Source organism: Lepidochelys olivacea (assembly GCF_965140295.1).
Source record: "Lepidochelys olivacea isolate rLepOli2 genome assembly, chromosome: 23".
Lineage (NCBI taxonomy): Eukaryota > Metazoa > Chordata > Testudines > Cheloniidae > Lepidochelys > Lepidochelys olivacea.
In genome coordinates, this window is record NC_140433.1 from 7138628 (window position 1) to 7157540 (window position 18913).

An 18913-nucleotide genomic window follows, 5' to 3' on the forward strand; every position below is an offset into this window, starting at 1 on the left:
GCCACTAACTTAACTCTTTACTTATTATCTCTCTCGTAACCTTTCCATGATTTTGCTTAGAATCAATGTCTGATTAACTTGCATTCCTCAGGCTAGACGATGCAAAAACAATTCTAGCTATTAGGTTTCATCTTTCTTCTTTTTCTGCATTATTGTCCACCAAGCGGCAGGAGGATGGGAGAGAACAGTAATAGAAACCCTTCAGCCAAACTAAAAAAAATGACCAAACCCCCCTGGAAAAGTAGGCATTTTTCCAAATACATACAAAGTTTCCTGCCATGACTGGATGGTTCTGACTCTATACAAGCAAGTCCTGGGAGAGTTTCACAGAAATAATACTTAGCCCCAGCTAAATCCAAAACTAAGAGGATGTAAGAAAATCCAGGGTAGGATTACCAGATATGGACAGAATGCAGAACGTACATGTGACAATTCATTTATGCTGGGTTATGATGCACAGAATGCTGTACAGTTGAGAATTGCAGGAGGAGCTGGTTTAGGCTAATACTTACTATAAAAGATTCTTGTGATTTTTTGAGAAGCTTTAACACCTTCATTGTTTGCAGAAGACCTTTGAAATTTGACAGGGAGAAAGGTCTCAGGCTTGAAAGGTGCTTTTCAAGCTTAGCAAAATTATTAACTGTTAAATTGCTATTTCTCTTCTGTTCCTTCCATTCCTCGTGGAAATTAAGTATGTGAACATGAACAATCTAAAGACACAGGCCACTAAAACAGCAGCAGATACTTCACTAGGAGCTCCCAGAACAGATGTAGTGACAGGGAAAGTGTGCAGGTGCCTTTCATCTCTGGAGAATGGAGAGGAGAGCATGCCTCAAACTAGATTCCCCTCAGTAACTCCCCTGATCCAACACCTGGTGACAGCAGCCCATTCCCCTTTGAGATGGCAGTCTTCTGCTGCTAGCTAATTTAGTACTCCTGGGGGGATTCTGCGCCCATACGGGGGCCAATTCATATGGCCAGCATTTTTCCGTGCCCCCCATGCAGAAAAATGCAAAAATAAATCTGCCGGGGGACATGCGCCTCTTCCCAAGCACCCCAGGCAGCGCGTCTGTTCCAGCGAGCCTGGAGCAGCCTCAGAGACAGGGGCTAGGCGTGGGTGCCTGCGTGATCACCTTCGGGGCTGGGCATATGTGCATGCCAACAAGCGAGAGAGAGAGAGAGAGACTGTCCCTCTCTCTTGCGACTGCAGCTCCCTGGCGTGTAAGGGTAGGGCTTTTTATTATGCAAGATGCACGCAAGAGGCACAAAGGAAGCAGCCTGCCTGAGTTAATTGATCTCATTCTCTGAGGCACAAATGTAGCGGCATGCCTATAGTTAACTGTTCCCCTTCTCAGTAAATTCCCTCAGGAGCATTAAAAATGGTGAAAGTTTTAAGGCCCCTACATTGCCAGAGTGATGTAAAGGACTCTTATTATAAATGACAGGAAGGGAATCCTCAGGTAGGAAGATCTATGGGCTTTCTCACTTTTTCCCTGTGTCCAAGTGGCAGAATGGGGTTAGATTACAGCTCAGGATTTTTTATTTTTTTTTAAATGGGTAAATAAAATAGAGACTGAGGGCAAATAAAGCAGCCAATAAAATGTCAGGAGAATCAGAACCAAGCACTTCCCAAAGTACCCAGCCAGGTCCAGGACAAACGATTAGCAAAACTGTACGACTTTCATGTGTGACAATCTGAGCAATTTAAAATGACATTCTCCTTTTTTTTGGGGGGGGGGGGAGGGGGCGGCGCTGGTTGGTGTTCTGTAACGTAATTTAAATGAAAATCCAGCATTATAACTAGAATGCAGGGTATTAGTTACCACGTGTTTGTAACTTAACTTTCATGTGTTTAGGAAATACTGAATAGTTAGTGACTTTTTTCTGTATTTTAGTTTAAATAAATTACCAAAACAATTGAAACTGGTGTGCAATAATGATATTGCATTATTTTGACAAATAAAATATACAGAATTTTGAATTTTTTGGTACACAATTTTGATTTTTTTTTGGCGCAGAATCCCCCCAGGAGTAGCTAACGTAGTTTTCCTTTTTGTTGGTTCCCTGCACCCCCATTCATTCCAATGCCAGAAGGGACCATTCTGATCACATAGCCTGACCTCCTCTATAACACAGACCACAGAGCTTCCCCAAAAATTAATCCTAATCCTGTAGCTCAAGCGGTCGAAGTCCGTGCTGAAGATTCAATATTTAAAAACCCGACTCATAATGGGACAGTTATAGTTGTTACATAAAGAAGTTGTTTTTCCTTTTGACTTTCAAAAGGAGGACATTATACACAAAAAGCTACATTAAAAGGAAGTTTATGTTGAAAAGTAAAGCACCTGAAGTTATACAATGTCAGATTTATTATTGGCCATGCAACTAATTCTGCTCCCTGGTCTGTGCACATGATGATAGTCTACTTACATGATCATATTTTTTCCCACAGAATCCTTGCCTCATTCAGAGAACAGGCTGGATGCATGGGGGGGGGGGGGGGCGCAGAAGTAAAGCTGCACTAGCAACTATAAGTCTTGTATTTCATAACTTGAGAGCTTGATTGTGCAACCAAATTAATTTTATTTTTAAAAGACAGAAATAGAAGCTTTAGAAGGTGTGAAAAAAGGACAGAACAATGAGACATTACTGTGACATTTTATACCTTGGGGGAGCATCCTGTAACTCCCATATTCCTCATTTATATAGAATTGTGATCTTGCATATAAGGCATGCCATCTGAGGTACTGGGGAAAGGTTATGATCTGCTGAAAGTCATTTTTCTATCTAAATATGTACATCATGAATGCATATGAAGTTATGACAGGTTTCAGAGTAGCAGCCGTGTTAGTCTGTATTCGCAAAAAAAAGGAGTATTTGTGGCACCTTAGAGACTAACACATTTATTTGAACATAAGCTTTCGTGAGCTACAGCTCACTTCATCGAATGCATATGATGAAGTGAGCTGTAGCAGAACTGCTGTCTAGCCATTCAGTCCCTAGTCTGTAGCAGTGCATGGGATTCTATGTACTATGAACTGTACTATGAACTGCAATATCCAGTGGGATGAGGAAAACTGTTTACTCTAGATGTTACCCAGTCTAATATGGTTGAGAGTTTAGACTGAGTGCTTATATTAGATTTTATTTTGGTAACCACTCCGACTTTTTGCCTATCACTTATGATCACTTAGAATCCATATTTTCTAGTTAATAAATTTAATTGTTCATCTTTACCAGTGAGTTTGCCTGAAGTAAGAGTACTTGCTTAGGTTTACAAAGGCTGGTGTATATCCACTTTCCACTGCTGAAGTGGTGAACCAATTAATAAATTTGCACTGCTCATCCTGAGCAGTGCAAGAATGTATATGTCTGAGGTATGAGGCTGAGAACTTTGGGGGATTTGGCTACTGCCTTTCTCTGTGTGGGGGGCATCGGTGAACCCCATAAAGGTCTCATCAAAGTCTGGGTTTCCCAGCACTCTGCCCTTAATCAGATCCTCCTTCAGCATGCAGAGAGCCCTTGGCACTGCCCGGTCCAGACCAGCTTGTCTTGCTTACCCTTCTTGCATAGCTCAGTGATGGGAGCTGACACAGAGCTCAAGTGAGGCACAAATCTCTGGTAATTCCCCGCCATCCCAATAAAGGCCTGGGCCTGTTTCTTAGTCTGGGGAGCAGACCAGTCTCTGATCTCCCCTGCCCCCCTTAGCTGGCTCTGGCTTTAGACAGTCACTCCCCACCTTGTGGCTCAGGTACAACACCTGTGCCATCCCCAACTTGCACATCCCAGCTTTTACAGTCAGCCCTGCATCCTGGAGGCGACTCAGCCCCCCTTCACCTGGGACATGGGCAGCTCCTGCTGCCTCTGTCTCTCCTGCTGTCCTGCTTCATGCCTTCCCTGTCTCTCATGGCCCTCTGACTCCTTCAAACTCAACTCCAATTTCATCCATCTCAGATCCACTGACAGGGAACTTGGTGGAGACCTCCTGCTGGTCGGGGACACAGGTCTCCGGGACACCCAGCTGCTCCCAGCCTCTCTCGCGCCCCCAGCTGCGTCAGGAACTGGCCTCTTAGAGCAATCCTCCTCCTCCAGCTGAGCAATCAGCTGTGCCTTTGTGAGCTTTCCAATGCGCAGCCATCTTTCTCTGCACAGCTCCATAATGTCCTTCTTAAGGAGATGTTTATAGGCCATCTCCATGCTGTTCCCAAGTGGTCACGGACTCACAGACCTGTGCTCTCTCAGCTCCCCACAATCCCTGGGAGGAACCCCTTCAATGCAACAGCCCTTCTCGGGGGTCCACCTCTCTCAGGGTGAAGCCGTAGGCTCCTCCTGGAAAGGCACCTCTCGGAGCCTTCAGCATGCCCGTCTCTTGCTAATCCCCCTTTATTTTACTGCTCCCCAATCACTTACTGCAGGATGCTTTGTCCATGGGGTGCAGTTTATCCCATCTCCGCCACCAGTTATCACAGAGTCACCGGGGCGATGCTCTGGAACTACTCCATATGAAGCCAATCAGGACTCTGGGGGAGCATGCCTCCTCTCTCTGAGCATACTGTCGCCAAGGCAAGAAGCTTACAGAGCTTTGACCTTCCTGGATCTGACCTCAGAGTATTCAACATCCCCTTCCACACCGTGAGCTTCCTGCAGCAAGTCTACCCGGGCGGGGCTCCTGGAGAAGCCAGGGGCCCTGCATCCCAACTCCTCAGTCAGACATGACTCTCAGCCAGACAGTAAAACAGAAGGTTTATTAGTCAACAGAAACATACCGTAGGACAGAACTTGTTAGCACAGAAATCAGTGACTTTCAGCCAAGTCCATCTTGGCGGGAAGGTAGACCAGAGCCAGGGCTCTGGTCCTCCCCGAGCTCCAAGCCAGCCGATAGCCAGCTTCTAGCTATCTAGCCCCTGCCCAGCCCGTTGCTCCTCCTCTTGCCTTTGTCTCACTTCCCAGGACCCAGTGTCACCTGGTTGCATCCCCCTCCTGGGTCTCAGGTTATGAAGGTGTGGCTATAGAATCAGTGCAGGCAGCTGGAGCAGCCTCCACAGAAGTCACACACCCATATTCCCACCACCTAGACACTGGTGCAATACACAGGGAAACTGAGGCACACACAGCATTCATGCAAAACAGTAAGGCTCACATATAACATAAGGAAAAATCCTCACTTCGGCACACTCAACACCCACCATTTTTCCCCGTGGGTGCTCCAGACCCAGAGCATCCACAGAGTCGGCACTTATGTTTCAGGAGCTCTGCCACTGAGTTCCTGTATGACCTTGGATAAATCATATAATCTCATTTATAAAATAAGGATAATACTTCCTATCCCCTACCCTTTGTTAGCCCGTTCTTTCTAGTTTGTAAGCTCTTCTGGACAGGGACAGTCTTACTATGTAAGGGCTCCAATTTCAGTGCCTCTAGGTGCTACTGTAATACAAATAAAAAAAGATCTCTTTCAAAGTACATTTCATGGGACTTTCATATTTCAGAATGAGCAGACATGATAAGCATATCCCATGTCATTCCCACATCCCCAATTACCATCTCATTAAGTAGAACACTGTGTTGAAACATCTTACTATGAAATATTTTCTTTCATAGGTAATGTCTGCACAAAGCAGAAGTTCCATTTTTACTATGATATATATTTAGTTTAAAACCATCAGCCTTAGGCCTTGGGTTATTTCCTTATAAATGTTGGAATGATAATTATCTGAAACATTTCCACATTTTGCCCCACTATGAAACTACAGAGCAAAATCCTCTCAACAGGCCCATCTGTCACAAAACTCAGACACACTGAAACACTTCAATGTATTGTGCTTGGTTGGCAATGAGCACACAGGCACTAAAGAAACTCAGCTGGTGCACAGCAGCCTCCCTGTTAAACTCAGGTTTAAGGAAGCACTTCATTCTGGCATTCCGATCGCTGCACTGGCTACTCACTGAATTGCCTTAACACTGATCACACTGATGGAGATTCAATGACTTGGTTATGGTAATACAGGAACTCTGGAAAAGCTGGAAATAGAACCCAGATCTCCCAATTGCAGTCCACAGCCATAAACACAAGACAGTCCTTCCTCCTTCCCAGCACCCCAGCAAGCTACTAGTTGAAATTTCCCATTGTAGTTTAAAAAGCTACCTGTAATTTCTTGTATGCACATCCCTCCCTCCCCACCATGCAAAAAATGGTTAGATTAACAGAGTTCCAATGGCATTGAAATCTAACCCTACACTAACTTGCAATCATGTTAGAATTACTGGATGTTTACAAGCAGTAAATTAAACAGATGATTAAAATGTTCAAGAACTAACACAAACCTTTCTCATCATATGTGCAGCTGCCTGCCAGCCTCGGGTGCCAATGTGTTTGTTAAATGAGATGTTGAGGTGTGTTGCTGACTCATAATACTCAATCATGTCAAATAATGCTGAGGCACCCTGGAAAACAAAGAGAGGAAAAGACAAATGGTAAAGTTGACACAAAATTATGGAGGCATTCAGCAGCATTCTCTGGGAAATAGTCACAGACATCAGCTTCTCATTTCCAACAAGTGACCTGCACATAAATAATCCGTGAAGCTAGCAGCTTGCTAATACATAGAAGGAGACCTGGAGAGAGAAAAAATGGTTACTAACCTTTCGTAACTGTTGTTCTTAGAAATGTGTTGCTCATGTCCACTCCATTTGCACTTCTGGGGTGTAATGACTAAGTTCAAGGAGTTACTGCCACAGGAATCTTGGAATGAGTTCTTGGCTCCAGTCGAGGAGGGCAGAGCAGTGGCAAAAGTGTCCCTTCAAGTAACATTAGATGTGGCGGACTCTGCTGCATGAACCATAGCCTTGGCTGTGGTCACGAGGAGGAGCTCATGGCTGTAGGCCTCAGGCCTCCCATATGAAGTGCAGCAGACTATTCAGGACCTTCCTTTTGAGGGCTTGTCTCTCTTTTCAGAGCAAATGGACTCTAAACTACACAGCGTGAAAGATTCAAGAGTCACTCTAAAGTTCCTCAAACTACACATGCCAGCATCGCCAAGAAAGCACTTTAAGCCCCAGCCATTGCCCCGTTTCTACCAGCCTCAGTTGAGACAGGATTACAGTAGGAGGCAGGGTCTAAGCAGGCCTTTTGAGGGTACACCCGAGGATAGCATACCAGGACAGTGTCTGGATCCACTGTCACCAATTTTTATGAACCGGCTATCCCACTGCTATTGGGCGTAGTCCCACATCACCTCAGACTGGTAGGTGCTACGCACAATAGAACTGGGATACACCCTGCAGTTCAGTTCTTCCCCTCCTTCCAACCCTCCTCTGGAGCTAAGGGGCAGGGGGTTTTACTCCTGGTCTTTCCTAATCCCAAAGGCCAGTGGCAGTCTCAGACCCCTCCTGGACCTGTGAAACCTCAACATATTCATGAACAAGCCGAAGTACCACATGGTCTCCTTGGTCACCATTATCGCATCTCTGGATTCAGGGGACGAGTATGCCATTCAATCTGAAGGACACCTACTTCCAAATTTCAATCTTCCAAGGCCACAGAAAATTCCTCCGTTTCACGGTGAACCAAGTGCACTACCAGGTCACCGTACTTCCGTTTGGCCTATCAGCAGCCCCTCAGGTTTCCATAAAGCGTGTGGCAGTTGTCGCAGCCTTCTTGAGGAAGCAAAGGGTTCAGGTTTACCCTTACCTTGTTGACTGGCTGGTCAAAGGTTGGTCCAAGCCAAGATAGAGGAAAACGTAAATGTCAACCTTCAAAGAGTTAGGCCTGTTGATAAACATGCAGAAAATCACCAGTTCAAAAGAATAGAATTTACAGGGGCGGTCCTCAACTTGGTCCAGGCCAGAGCATTTCTTCCAGAGATCCAGTCCCGGGCCCTAGGTATTATCATAGAAAGCCTCAAACACCACCCAACCACCATGGCAAGAACCTGCCTAAAACTCCTAGGACACATGGCCTCATGCACTTACGTGGTGCAGCATGCAAGATTATGACTCAGACTTCTCCAGCTAGCATCAGGGTACCGGCTGGGCCAGGATCGTTTGGACATGGCTGTCACACTTCCCCATTCAGTAGTTACCACCCTCCTTTGATGGTTGGCCCAAGGGCAGTATGTACAAGTGTCCCCTTCGAGACCACATCTGGCGATATTTCTAGTCATTGATGCATCTGGACTGAGTTGGGGGGCTCATCTGTGGGTATTCAGGACCCAAAGCCTCTGGTCTTAAGCAGAGCTCTCGCTACACATCAACGTGAGGGTATTCAGAGCAGTGCGCCTTGCTTGCCCAACGTTCCAGCCCCACCTGAAAGGCAAATACGTATTGATACTTACAGACAACATGACAGCGATGTTCTATATGAACAGACAGGATGGAGTGCGCTTCTCTCACCTATGCCAGGAAGCCCTTTGCCTGTGGGAATTCTGCATAACCCACTCAAGCCACCTCAAAGCCTTCTATTTTCTAGGGGCACAGAATGAGTTAATGGATTGCCTAAGCAGGTTTTTCTCCCATCACAAGTGGTCCATTCAATCAGAAATCGGGAAGGACATTTTCCAGAGGTGGGGAGCTCCCCAGATTTTCAATGAATGAGAGAATAGGAAGCGTCTGCACTTCTTCCTGAATCACAGCCCGGGCTCGCTCACAGATACGTTTCTTTTCCCCTGGAAGGACCATCTCTTATGTGTTCCCTCCCATTCCACTCATACACAAGGTCTTGCTCAAGGTCAGAAAGAAAGGCACGAGCCTGATCCCGATAGCCCCAGTCTGGCCATGTCAACACTAGTTCACCACCCTTCTGGACCTCTTGGTGGAATCACCAATCTGATCTCCCAGGATCACGTCCATCTATGACATCTGAACCTCGAGTCCCTTCATCTCACGGCCTGGAAGTTCCACGGCTGAACCCCTTGGAACTAGCATGTTCCAGGGCAGTTCGAGAGGTCCTTGCAGGGAGCAGGAAACCATCCACTACAGCTACGAACCTGGCAAAGTGTAAAAGGTTCTCAGTCAGGTCAGCGCAGAAAGGTGTTTCACCCACACGGTCATCAGTGCCATTAATTCTGGACTACTTACTACACCTGAAGCAGCAAATGCTATCAGTGTCATCGATTAGAGTCCACCAGGCTGCAATTTTGGCGTTTCACCCATGGATAAATGGCCAGTCCATCTTTGCAAACTTGATCTGTACTCATTTCCTCAAATGCCTGGATAGACTGTATCCCCAAATACGACAACCAATCCCACTCTGGGATCTCAACCTGATATTGTTGAGGCTCATGGGTTCCCCATTCAAGCCCTTGTCAATGTGTTCTTTGAAAGGTGGCATTTCTGGTGGCCATTACTTCGGATAGAAGGGTCTTTGAGATAAGGGCTCTGACTTCAGAACCTCCTCACACTGTATTCTTCAAGGACAAGGTCCAGCTGCGCTCTCACCCAGCCTTCCTCCCGAAGATGGTTTCGCAATTCCATAGTAACCAGGACACATTCCTTCTGGTTTTCTATCTGAAACCGCATGCCAATAGCCAGGAGCAAAGGCTTCACTCACTCGATGTCAGATGTGCGCTTGCCTTCTACGCAGAAAGGACTAACACGTTTAGGAAGACTACTCACTTTTTTGTGGCGGGGGCAGACAGGATGAAAGGTCTCCCAGTCGCAGTCAAGAGGATTTAATTGTGGATCATCTCTTGTATCTGCACGTGCTACAACCTGGCAAAAGTCCTTGCTCTGGCCTTGATGGCACAATCCAAAAGGGAGCAAGCGTCCTCAGCTACTTTTTGGCACAGGTTCCCATCCAGAATATCTGTACGACAGCAACCTGGTCTTCGGTCCACACCTTTGCGACTCACTACGCCATCATTCAGTAGGCCAGAGACGATGCTGGATTTGGCAGAATCATGCTACAGTCTGCTTGCCATTGAACTCCAAACCCTCCTCCAACATCTGCTTGGGAGTCACCTACATTAGAATGGACATGAGCAAGCACTCAAAGAAGAAAAACAGTTACTAACCTTCAGTAACTGTTGTTCTTTGAGATGTGTTGCTCATGTCCATTCCAAAATCCATCCTCCTACTCCTCTGTCAAGAGTTAAGGAACTAAGTGGGTGGTGGGTCGGCAGGACTAGGTTTTCTGGCGTTATAAAGGCGCAACTCCAGGGGGCACCAGAGCCAACCTGATGGATACCACTGAGGGAAAAGCTTTCCAGTGGTGGCTCACGCAGCAAGCACACACCAACACTGGAATGGACATGAGCAAGCACTCAAAGAAGAACCCCACTGTGACATGATCCCCAGGGTACAGCCTGGGACAGTGGCACTGATGTTCCTCCTTAACTCTCCAGTCTGGGCTGTCTCACACATATTTGCGAGTGACAAGCAGCAAACCCCTCCAGGTGCTGTGATCACTTAGCAGAGCCACATACCCAGCTAGATTGCATGAATGCTCCCAGAGCCATTCATGAGTCACACTGAAAAAGGCACCAGCCAAATCCCCCCAGCTACCACCTTTGTACCTCAGGAATATACAATCTTGCACTGCTCAAGACAAGCAATGCAAGTTTATTAATTGGTTCCCCACTTCATCAGTGGAAAATGGATCTATACCAGCCTTTGCAAACCTGAGCAGGTTTACCAAACACTTCAGGCAACCTAACTGGTAAAGATAAACAGTAAAAACAAGTTTATTGACTACAAAAGATAAATTTTAAGTGACAGGCAAAACATCAGAGTTAGTTAACAAAATAAAATAAAATGTAAGCACGCATCTTAAATTCTCAACCCTATTAGCCTGGGCAACATCTAGATTAGCAGTTTCTCACCCCACTGGATATTGCAGTTCATAATACACAGATTTCACCCTTGAAACCTGGGCCAGTCTCCTCTGTTGGAGTCTTCAGTCTTCTGAGAGAGTCCTTGTTGCTTGCAGCATAGATGTGGGGAGGAGAAAAGGCCAAGCATGGGGCCACTGTGTTCTGTTTTATACCCTTAGTCCCATGTGCTTGGAGAACATAAGTCCAGGCATGGCTGGTGGGCAATTCCCCTCATGTGACCTTGTACAGAGTCATTGCATTGTAGCTCCCTTGCTGGACAACGGCTGATTAGGTCTATTCAGCAACCACTTGGGCACTGGTTACCTCCCTTGTCATGGTCTCTGGAGAGCTAGTATCTGGGCACTTCCCAAACCCACAGCATATTTTAGTGACAATCATACAACTATTCTCAAAACTTCCATTTAAATACATACATCATTAATGCATATGAACAGTGGATTTCAGCAGATCATAACCTTTCCTGTGATACCTTACATGGAATGCTTTATATGCAAGATCACAATTATATGTAAATGAGGAATATGGGGGCTACAGTACAATACCCCAGTACAATACCCCAAGGTATTGAATGTCACACCCACAATATCTTTAACAATTTCATCCAGCAGTTAAGCCACCAGCAGTTCTCTCCAGAAAAGCAATGAGCAGCACCCCAGAATTCCAAGCCAGCAATCCTTCCAAAAATCTAGATTATTCCATCAGACCTGGTGGCTGTACAACCTATCATAGCTAACTTCCCATTCAGCTCTTCTAATCTGGCATACACCAGTAGGGAACATGGAAGCTGCCCAGACTCTGGGCACAGAGCTTGCCGACGGGAGTATGGGGGGGACAGATGGGCTCCCAGTGGCAAAGAGTGGGGAGCCAAGAATGTGTGCGTGTGGGGGGGGGGGCAGGCAGCAAGCTGGACTCCTGGTGGTGGGGAACAGAGAGCCGGGGGGGGGGGGGGGGGAGGGGGGCAGCGCCGCTTAAGTTGGTGGAAGTGCTCCCACATGAGGATGCGCACCTCTTACAAAAGGAAAACAGTGTGTACATGAACCACCACAATAATTACTGTTGCGGTTGTAAGTCAACTTAACATAGGTCGACTTAAGTTTCTAGTGTAAACATGCCTTGAGAAGAAACCTTTCGCCACCAAGTTGGCTCCCTGAGGTATAATGTGCTAGGTAGTCCCCTTTAGCTAGTCATAAACCATGTGCCCTTTTATAGGGTAAACTCCATGAAGGACTCAAATCCCCAGATTACACGCTGGTATCTAGCCCTTCAGCTTCTGGGTGCAGTACCAAGCAGAGAAAGAGCATACAATGTGGATTTTTTTCTTCCCCAGGGACATGCTCAAGCAAGAAATCCTTCTGATTTTGGAAGGGAAGTATGTGATTGAACACACCTCGATCCCACTGGTGGCAAGGCTAAGAAATATTTTTGCACTCAGGTAGTGCCAATCAGGTACACCTGCAGAATATGCACCACCGGGAGAATTGGAGTGTAAAAAAGCCTGCCCACAGAAAAACAAAATTCTCCCAGAAGCAGGGAGGTTGTCAGGGACAGCTAGTGAGCTCTGGTAGCAAAGACAGCTCAGCTTGGGGCAGTTTCTAACTGTGACACTGTCTAATTAAAATATAACCATGCAAATCATTATGGCTACCACTGTTCAATAAATGCAACGGATCTTATACAAAATGTATCATATGGCCAGAAAGGGTTAAGCATCCTGCAGGCTAATTGACCCAGATTCAACCTGTAAAGACTTGTTAGAAATGGTGGCACCTTAGAAACTAACAAATTTATTTGAGTATAAGCTTTCATGAGCTACAGCTCACTTCAGAAGTGAGCTGTAGCTCACGAAAGCTTATGCTCAAATAAATTTGTTAGTTGCTAAGGTGCCACAAGTACTCCTTTTCTTTTTGTGAATACAGACTAACAGCTGCTACTTTGAAACTTGTTAGAAATGGTAATTAGGGCCATTCCCTGGTAAATAGACTAGAACTTTGAAATGCAAAACTATATTGTTAGAAGTGATACTAATTGCATGTGTGTACTCACAAATGTTAACCATGTAAACAGACAGTTCTTGTCTGTCACTATAGCTGTTGATTCAGAGATCAAAAGTGAATATTAACATTTAGATGAATTTTGAGTACAATAATGTTATTGTCTGTGTGTCTCTTTAAAGTTTGTGATAAACTGCTTAATGGATAAATTATCTTATGTTAATCCATATAGTTAATGAACAGTGAGATTTAGGAAACAGAAGGTTCCATCAAAAGCCTATTGTTCACCCAGGACTGTATGTGCAAGTGGCTGCTATAAGAGACCCTTGGGTCCTGATCCTGTCATCTTAGATCTGCTTGAGGGGAAGCCTAAGCCATAAGGACTGAGATCCCAGTTCTGACTGGACCACCCTGAATATAAACATTGGACTATAACCTATGAACTATTTCTGAAAGAACTCTTTGCAACTACAAAGCTCAGCATCTCTGCTATGAATCTGAAACTCAAGAATTGAACTCATGTCTGTATGTAAACTGATCTTTTAACCAAGTCTCTTGCTTTTCTTTTTTAATAAATTTTAGTTTAGTTGATAAGAATTGGCTGTAAGCGTGTATTTGGGTAAGATCTGGCATATTCATTAACCTGGGAGGTAATGTGTGATCCTTTAGGATTGGCAGAACTTTTTTATATGATGAAGATTTTCAGTAATCCTCATCATATTTGACTTGGGTGTCTAGGTGGAGGCCTGAGGCTGGGTTACTTTAAGGGAACTGGGTTGTTGGTTTCAGTGAGATATTATAGAAGCTATTTTGTGCTGGCTTTGTAAATCTAAGTACAGTAACTCCTCACTTAATTTCATCCCAGTTAACGTTGTTTTGTTGCTGATCTATTAGAGCACACGCGCATTTAAAGTTGCGCAATGCTCCCTTAGTCGTTTGGCAGCCGCCTGCTTTGTCCACTGCTTGCAGAAAGAGAAGCACATTGGAGCAAGCTGGGGGGGGGGGGGCGGGAAGAGGGCGCCTTGGAACCAGGGTAGGCCAGCAGCCCCCCAGCAGGTTACTAATTGCCAGGCAGCTCAGGTGACCCTCCTCCCACTGTCGTGTGCTGCTCCTGCGCTCTGACTTGGAGCTGCTCCTGGGAGCCTCCTGCTTGCTGTGCAGGGGGAGGAGAAGAAGAGGGGTGCTGATGTCAGGGTGTTCCCCACTCCCTGCTCCTGTACCCCATCTCCACAGAGCAGGGAGGAACATGACAGGAGACAGGGCTCAGAATGGAGGGAGCTTGCTGGCAGCAGCTGCTGTCTCAACTTACTGATCTGCTTAAGAAGGCAGTGTACTTAGAGTGGGATCAGCGTAGTTAAGGGGGCAAGGCGCATGGCGCTCTCTCTCTCACATTCACACTTTGGAAAGTGGAGGGAGTGGTGCGTTCTAGTGGGATAGCGTGGGTTCAACACCACATTCAGTTTCTGCAGGGAATGTTTGCAGCCACTGCCATGAGTCTATTTTGTCTCCTCCCTCCATTCCTGCCGCCTTGTAGAGTGGAGGCTACATGAATAACATTGTGAAGAGAGTGGTCACTTTGGATGGGCTATTAATACAGACTAACACGGCTGTTACTCTGAAACCTGTCATTATGCAAGGCACTGCATTTAGCCGTATGGAGTGGAAATCTATCAACTGCATGATGCTCTAATAAATTGGTTAGTCTCTAAGGTGCCACAAGTACTCCTTTTCTTTTTGCCAGCAGGAGAGTGAGTTTGGGGGGGGGGGGAGGAGGGGGGAGGCGGAGGGTGAGAAAACCTGGATTTGTGCTGGAAATGGCCCAACTTGATGATCACTTTAGATAAGCTATTACCAGCAGGAGAGTGAGTTTGTGTGTGTATGGGGGTGGGGGTGGGGGGTGAGAGAACCTGGATTTGTGCTGGAAATGGCCCACCTTGATTATCATGCACATTGTAGGGAGAGGTTTCAGAGTAACAGCCGTGTTAGTCTGTATTCGCAAAAAGAAAAGGAGGACTTGTGGCACCTTAGAGACTAACCAATTTATTAGAGCATGAGCTTTTGTGAGCTACAGCTCAAATAAATTGGTTAGTCTCTAAGGTGCCACAAGTCCTCCTTTTCTTTTTGCGAAGACAGACTAACACGGCTGTTACTCTGAAACATGAACAACCTGTTAACCCTTGAGGGCTCAGCTGAATGCTAGATCATCATTCAGCAGCAAAGCATTCCCTGAAAAATATCCTACCCTCCGATTCCAAGACCTCAATCAAGCTTCACAATCATCATTGCTGTGTACAGCAGTAAATTGTTTGTTTAAAACCTATACTGTGTATATATGTATAATGTCTTTTGTCTGGCGAAAAAAATTTCCCTGGAGCCTAACCCCCCCACTATTTACATTCATTCTTATGGGGAAACTGGATTAGCTTAACATGGTTTCGCTTAAAGTAGCATTTTTCAGGAACATAACTACAACGTTAAGCGAGGAGTTACTGTATCACAATATCCAACAGCTTTGGGAAGCGTCTGCCCTATTCTTTGCAGTTCACCCTAATTGAGTAACCTCAACTGCCTCCCCTGGGACTCCAGTCACTAACCTTTTCCTTCAATCTCCCCTGTTTGGGGGAGATTGACACCACAAGCTCAGTATGAGCAAAGGCTCTGGAGGGCTGCTTCCAGATAGAGACCTGCAGTCGGTCCTGGGAGGCGCTGCCAGAAGCTAGGAGGCAAGGGGACTGTACACTGGACTCTGAAAAGACCCTGGGAGTGAGCTGAACTCCTGCCAGGAACAGTAAGATTGCCCAAACTGAAGGTCAGCCAACTACTGGTCCCATCTAGTTCATGCCCAGAATTGGGGCAGGATTATTCCCTACAGGACTTCTTCTCTTTATCCAGTCTAGTTTTAAATGTCACATGCAACAAGGCTACCAGTTCTAACTGTCAGACAATAGTTTCCTGATATTTAGCCAAAGTTTTTATATATATATATATTAAAAATCAAATAAATAATCACAGCTGGAAAGGACCAGTGGGATTTCTAGAAAACTCAGTGCAGTAGCAGATGCAGCAACAGCTACTTAATAAGCTAATAAATATTGTTCATGATCCTCCTTTAGTCTTATTATGACATCTGCTTGCAACATAGCCAACCAAATGGAATAGAGAACTCCTGCAGAAATGTGACTTGATCAAAGTTTACAAGTACCTACAAAGGTAACAAAAATTTGATAATGGGATCTTAAATATAGAAGACAAAGTTATAACAAGATCCAATGCCTGGAAATTAAAGCAGGACAAATTCAGGCTGGAAATCCGGCACAAGTTTTTAATTGTGAGGACAACAAACCACTGACCAGTTTACCAAGGATTGTGGTGGATTCTCCATCACTGGAAATTTTTAAGTAAAAATTGGATACATTTTCTAAGAGATCTGCTTCAGTTCAAACGAATTCATTAAGGGAAGTTCTGTGACCTGTGTTATACAAGTCATCAGTGGTCCCTCTGGCCTTAAAATTATGTGGTATTTTCATAGACTGTAAGAAAAGTCTGACTCCTCCTTGGAGATTACCTTTTTTAAAAAAAATACATATATATAAGTGCTGCAAGTGTGAAAAGTACTATAAATCTTAAATCTGAGAATCTCAAAATACCAGCCCTTACCTATCCTCAGCAACATGTGCATAGTTAAGGGAACAGTGCTCTCTTTTCTGCAGCTGTTCTGGCTGCAACATAACTGGCAGGAGCGAAAACCTGATTTACAAGAAAAGCCATATATGCAGTAAGGACATCCAGAATTACCTTTTCACCAAAGGTACCCACAATAGCTTTGAAGCCATGCAACACTTTTTAATTATTCCCTTAAAAGGACAACAGAGTTCTTTGGGATAATGAATTGTAGGCCTAGACCTTCACAGTTCTTTACCGTTTAACTTTACCATTTTTACCTCATCTCTCGTCAAGTGTGATTAGGAAGTCTAGTATTAATTTATTATTATTATTGCTAAGCATTTCTGAATAGCTCCTAATGTTCAAGGAACCGTACAACATATAGTGCCAGACGCCCCCCTCAAGAGCTTCCAATCCAGCAGAAAGAAAACATACCAAAACAAGTAGGGCTGTCGATTAATCGCAGTTAACTGACGCAATCAACTTGATTTAAAAAATTAATCGTGATTAAACACACTGTTAAATAGAATACCAACTGAAATTTATTAAATATTTTGGATGTTTTTCTACATTTTCAAATATATTGATTTATATTACAACACAGAATGTAAAGTGTACAGTACTCACTTTATATTAGTTTTTATTACAAATATTTGCACTGTAAAATTGATAAACAAAATAGTATTTTTCAATTCACTCATCCAAGTACTGTAGTGCAATCTCTATTGTGAAAGAGTGGGGGGGGGGTGTGAGAAAACCTGGATTTGTGCTGAAAATGGCCCACCTTGATTATCATGCACATTGTAGGGAGAATGGTCACTTTGGATGAGCTATTGCCAGCAGGATAGTGAGTTTGTGTGTGTGGTTTTTGGGAGGGAGGTGAGGGGGTGAGAACCTGGATTTGTGCAGGAAATGGCCCAACTTGATTATCATGCACATTGTGTAAAGAGTTGTCACTTTGGATGGGCTATCACCAGCAAGAGAGTGAATTTGTGGGGGGGGGGGGGGGGGTGGAGGGTGAGAAAACCTGGATTTGTGCTGGAAATGGCCCAACCTGATGATCACTTTAGATAAGCTATTACCAGCAGGACAGTGGGGTGGGAGGAGGTATTGTTTCATATTCTCTGTGTGTATATAAAGTCTGCTGCAGTTTCCACGGTATGCATCCGATGAAGTGAGCTGTAGCTCACGAAAGCTCATGCTCAAATAAATTGGTTAGTCTCGAAGGTGCCACAAGTACTCCTTTTCTTTTTGCGAATACAGACTAACACGGCTGTTACTCTGAAACCTGTTATTGTGAAAGCGTAACTTACAAATGTAGATTTTATTTGTTACATAACTGCACTCAAAAAACAAAATGTAAAACTTTAGAGCTGAAAGTCCACTCAGTCCTACTTCTTGTTCAGCCAATTGTTAAGAAAACAAGTTTGTTTACATTTATAGGAGATACTGCTGCCTGCTTCTTATTTACAATGTCACCTGAAAGTGAGAACAGGCATTTGTATGGCACTTTTGTAGCCGGCATTGCAAGATATTTACGTGCCAGATATGCTAAACATTCGTATGCCCCTTCATGCTTTAGCCACCATTCTGGAGGACATACTTCCATGAGGATGATTTTAGTCAAAAAAATAGGGCGTTAATTAAATTTGTGACTGAACTCTTTGGGGAGAATTGTATGTATCCTGTTCTGTTTTACCCGCATTCTGCCATATATTTAATGTTAGAGCAGTCTCAGATGACGACTCAGGACATGTTTGATTTACAAACACTGGCACTGAAAATTTGACAAAACGCAAAGAAGGTACCAATGTGAGATTTCAAAAAAATAGCTACAGCACTCAACCCAAGGTTTAAGAATCTGAAGTGCCTTCCAAAAATCTGAGAGGGACAAGTTGTGGAGCATGCTTTCAGAAGTCTTAAAAAAGCAACACTCCAATGTGGAAACTACAGAACCCGAACCACCAAAAAAGAATCAACCTTCTGCTGGTGGCATCTGACTCAGATGATGAAAATGAACATGCATCGGTCCGCTCTGCTTTGAATCGTTATCGAGCAGAACCCATCATCAGCATGGACACACATCCTCTGGAATGGTGGCTGAAGCATGAAGGGACATATGAATCTTTAGTGCATCTGGCACGTAACTATCTTGTGACGCCAGTGACAACAGTGCCATGCGAACATCTCTTCTCACTTTCAGGTGATGTGGTAAACAAAAAGCGGGCAGCATTATCTCCTGCAAATGTAATCAAACTGGTTTGTCTGAGCGATTGGCTAAAGTAGGACCGAGTGGACTTGTAGGCTCTAAAGTTATACATTGTTTTATTTTTTAATGCAGTTTTTTTTTGTACATAATTCTACATTTTTAAGTTCAACTTTCACAATAAAGAGACTGCACTACAGTACTTGTATTAGGTGAATCGAAAT

The 18913-nt window shown here is 44.6% G+C and overlaps 1 protein-coding gene across 1 annotated transcript in view; it reads right to left on the minus strand.

The window, feature by feature from the left end:
• Positions 1 to 18913, minus strand: part of PPP1R37 (protein phosphatase 1 regulatory subunit 37) — a 171140-nt gene that overhangs the window by 74099 nt on the left and 78128 nt on the right. The window contains exon 5 of the mRNA XM_084612521.1: positions 6325 to 6444. Coding sequence (XP_084468647.1) covers positions 6325 to 6444 — 120 coding nt within the window. The remainder of the gene's footprint in view (positions 1 to 6324; positions 6445 to 18913) is intronic.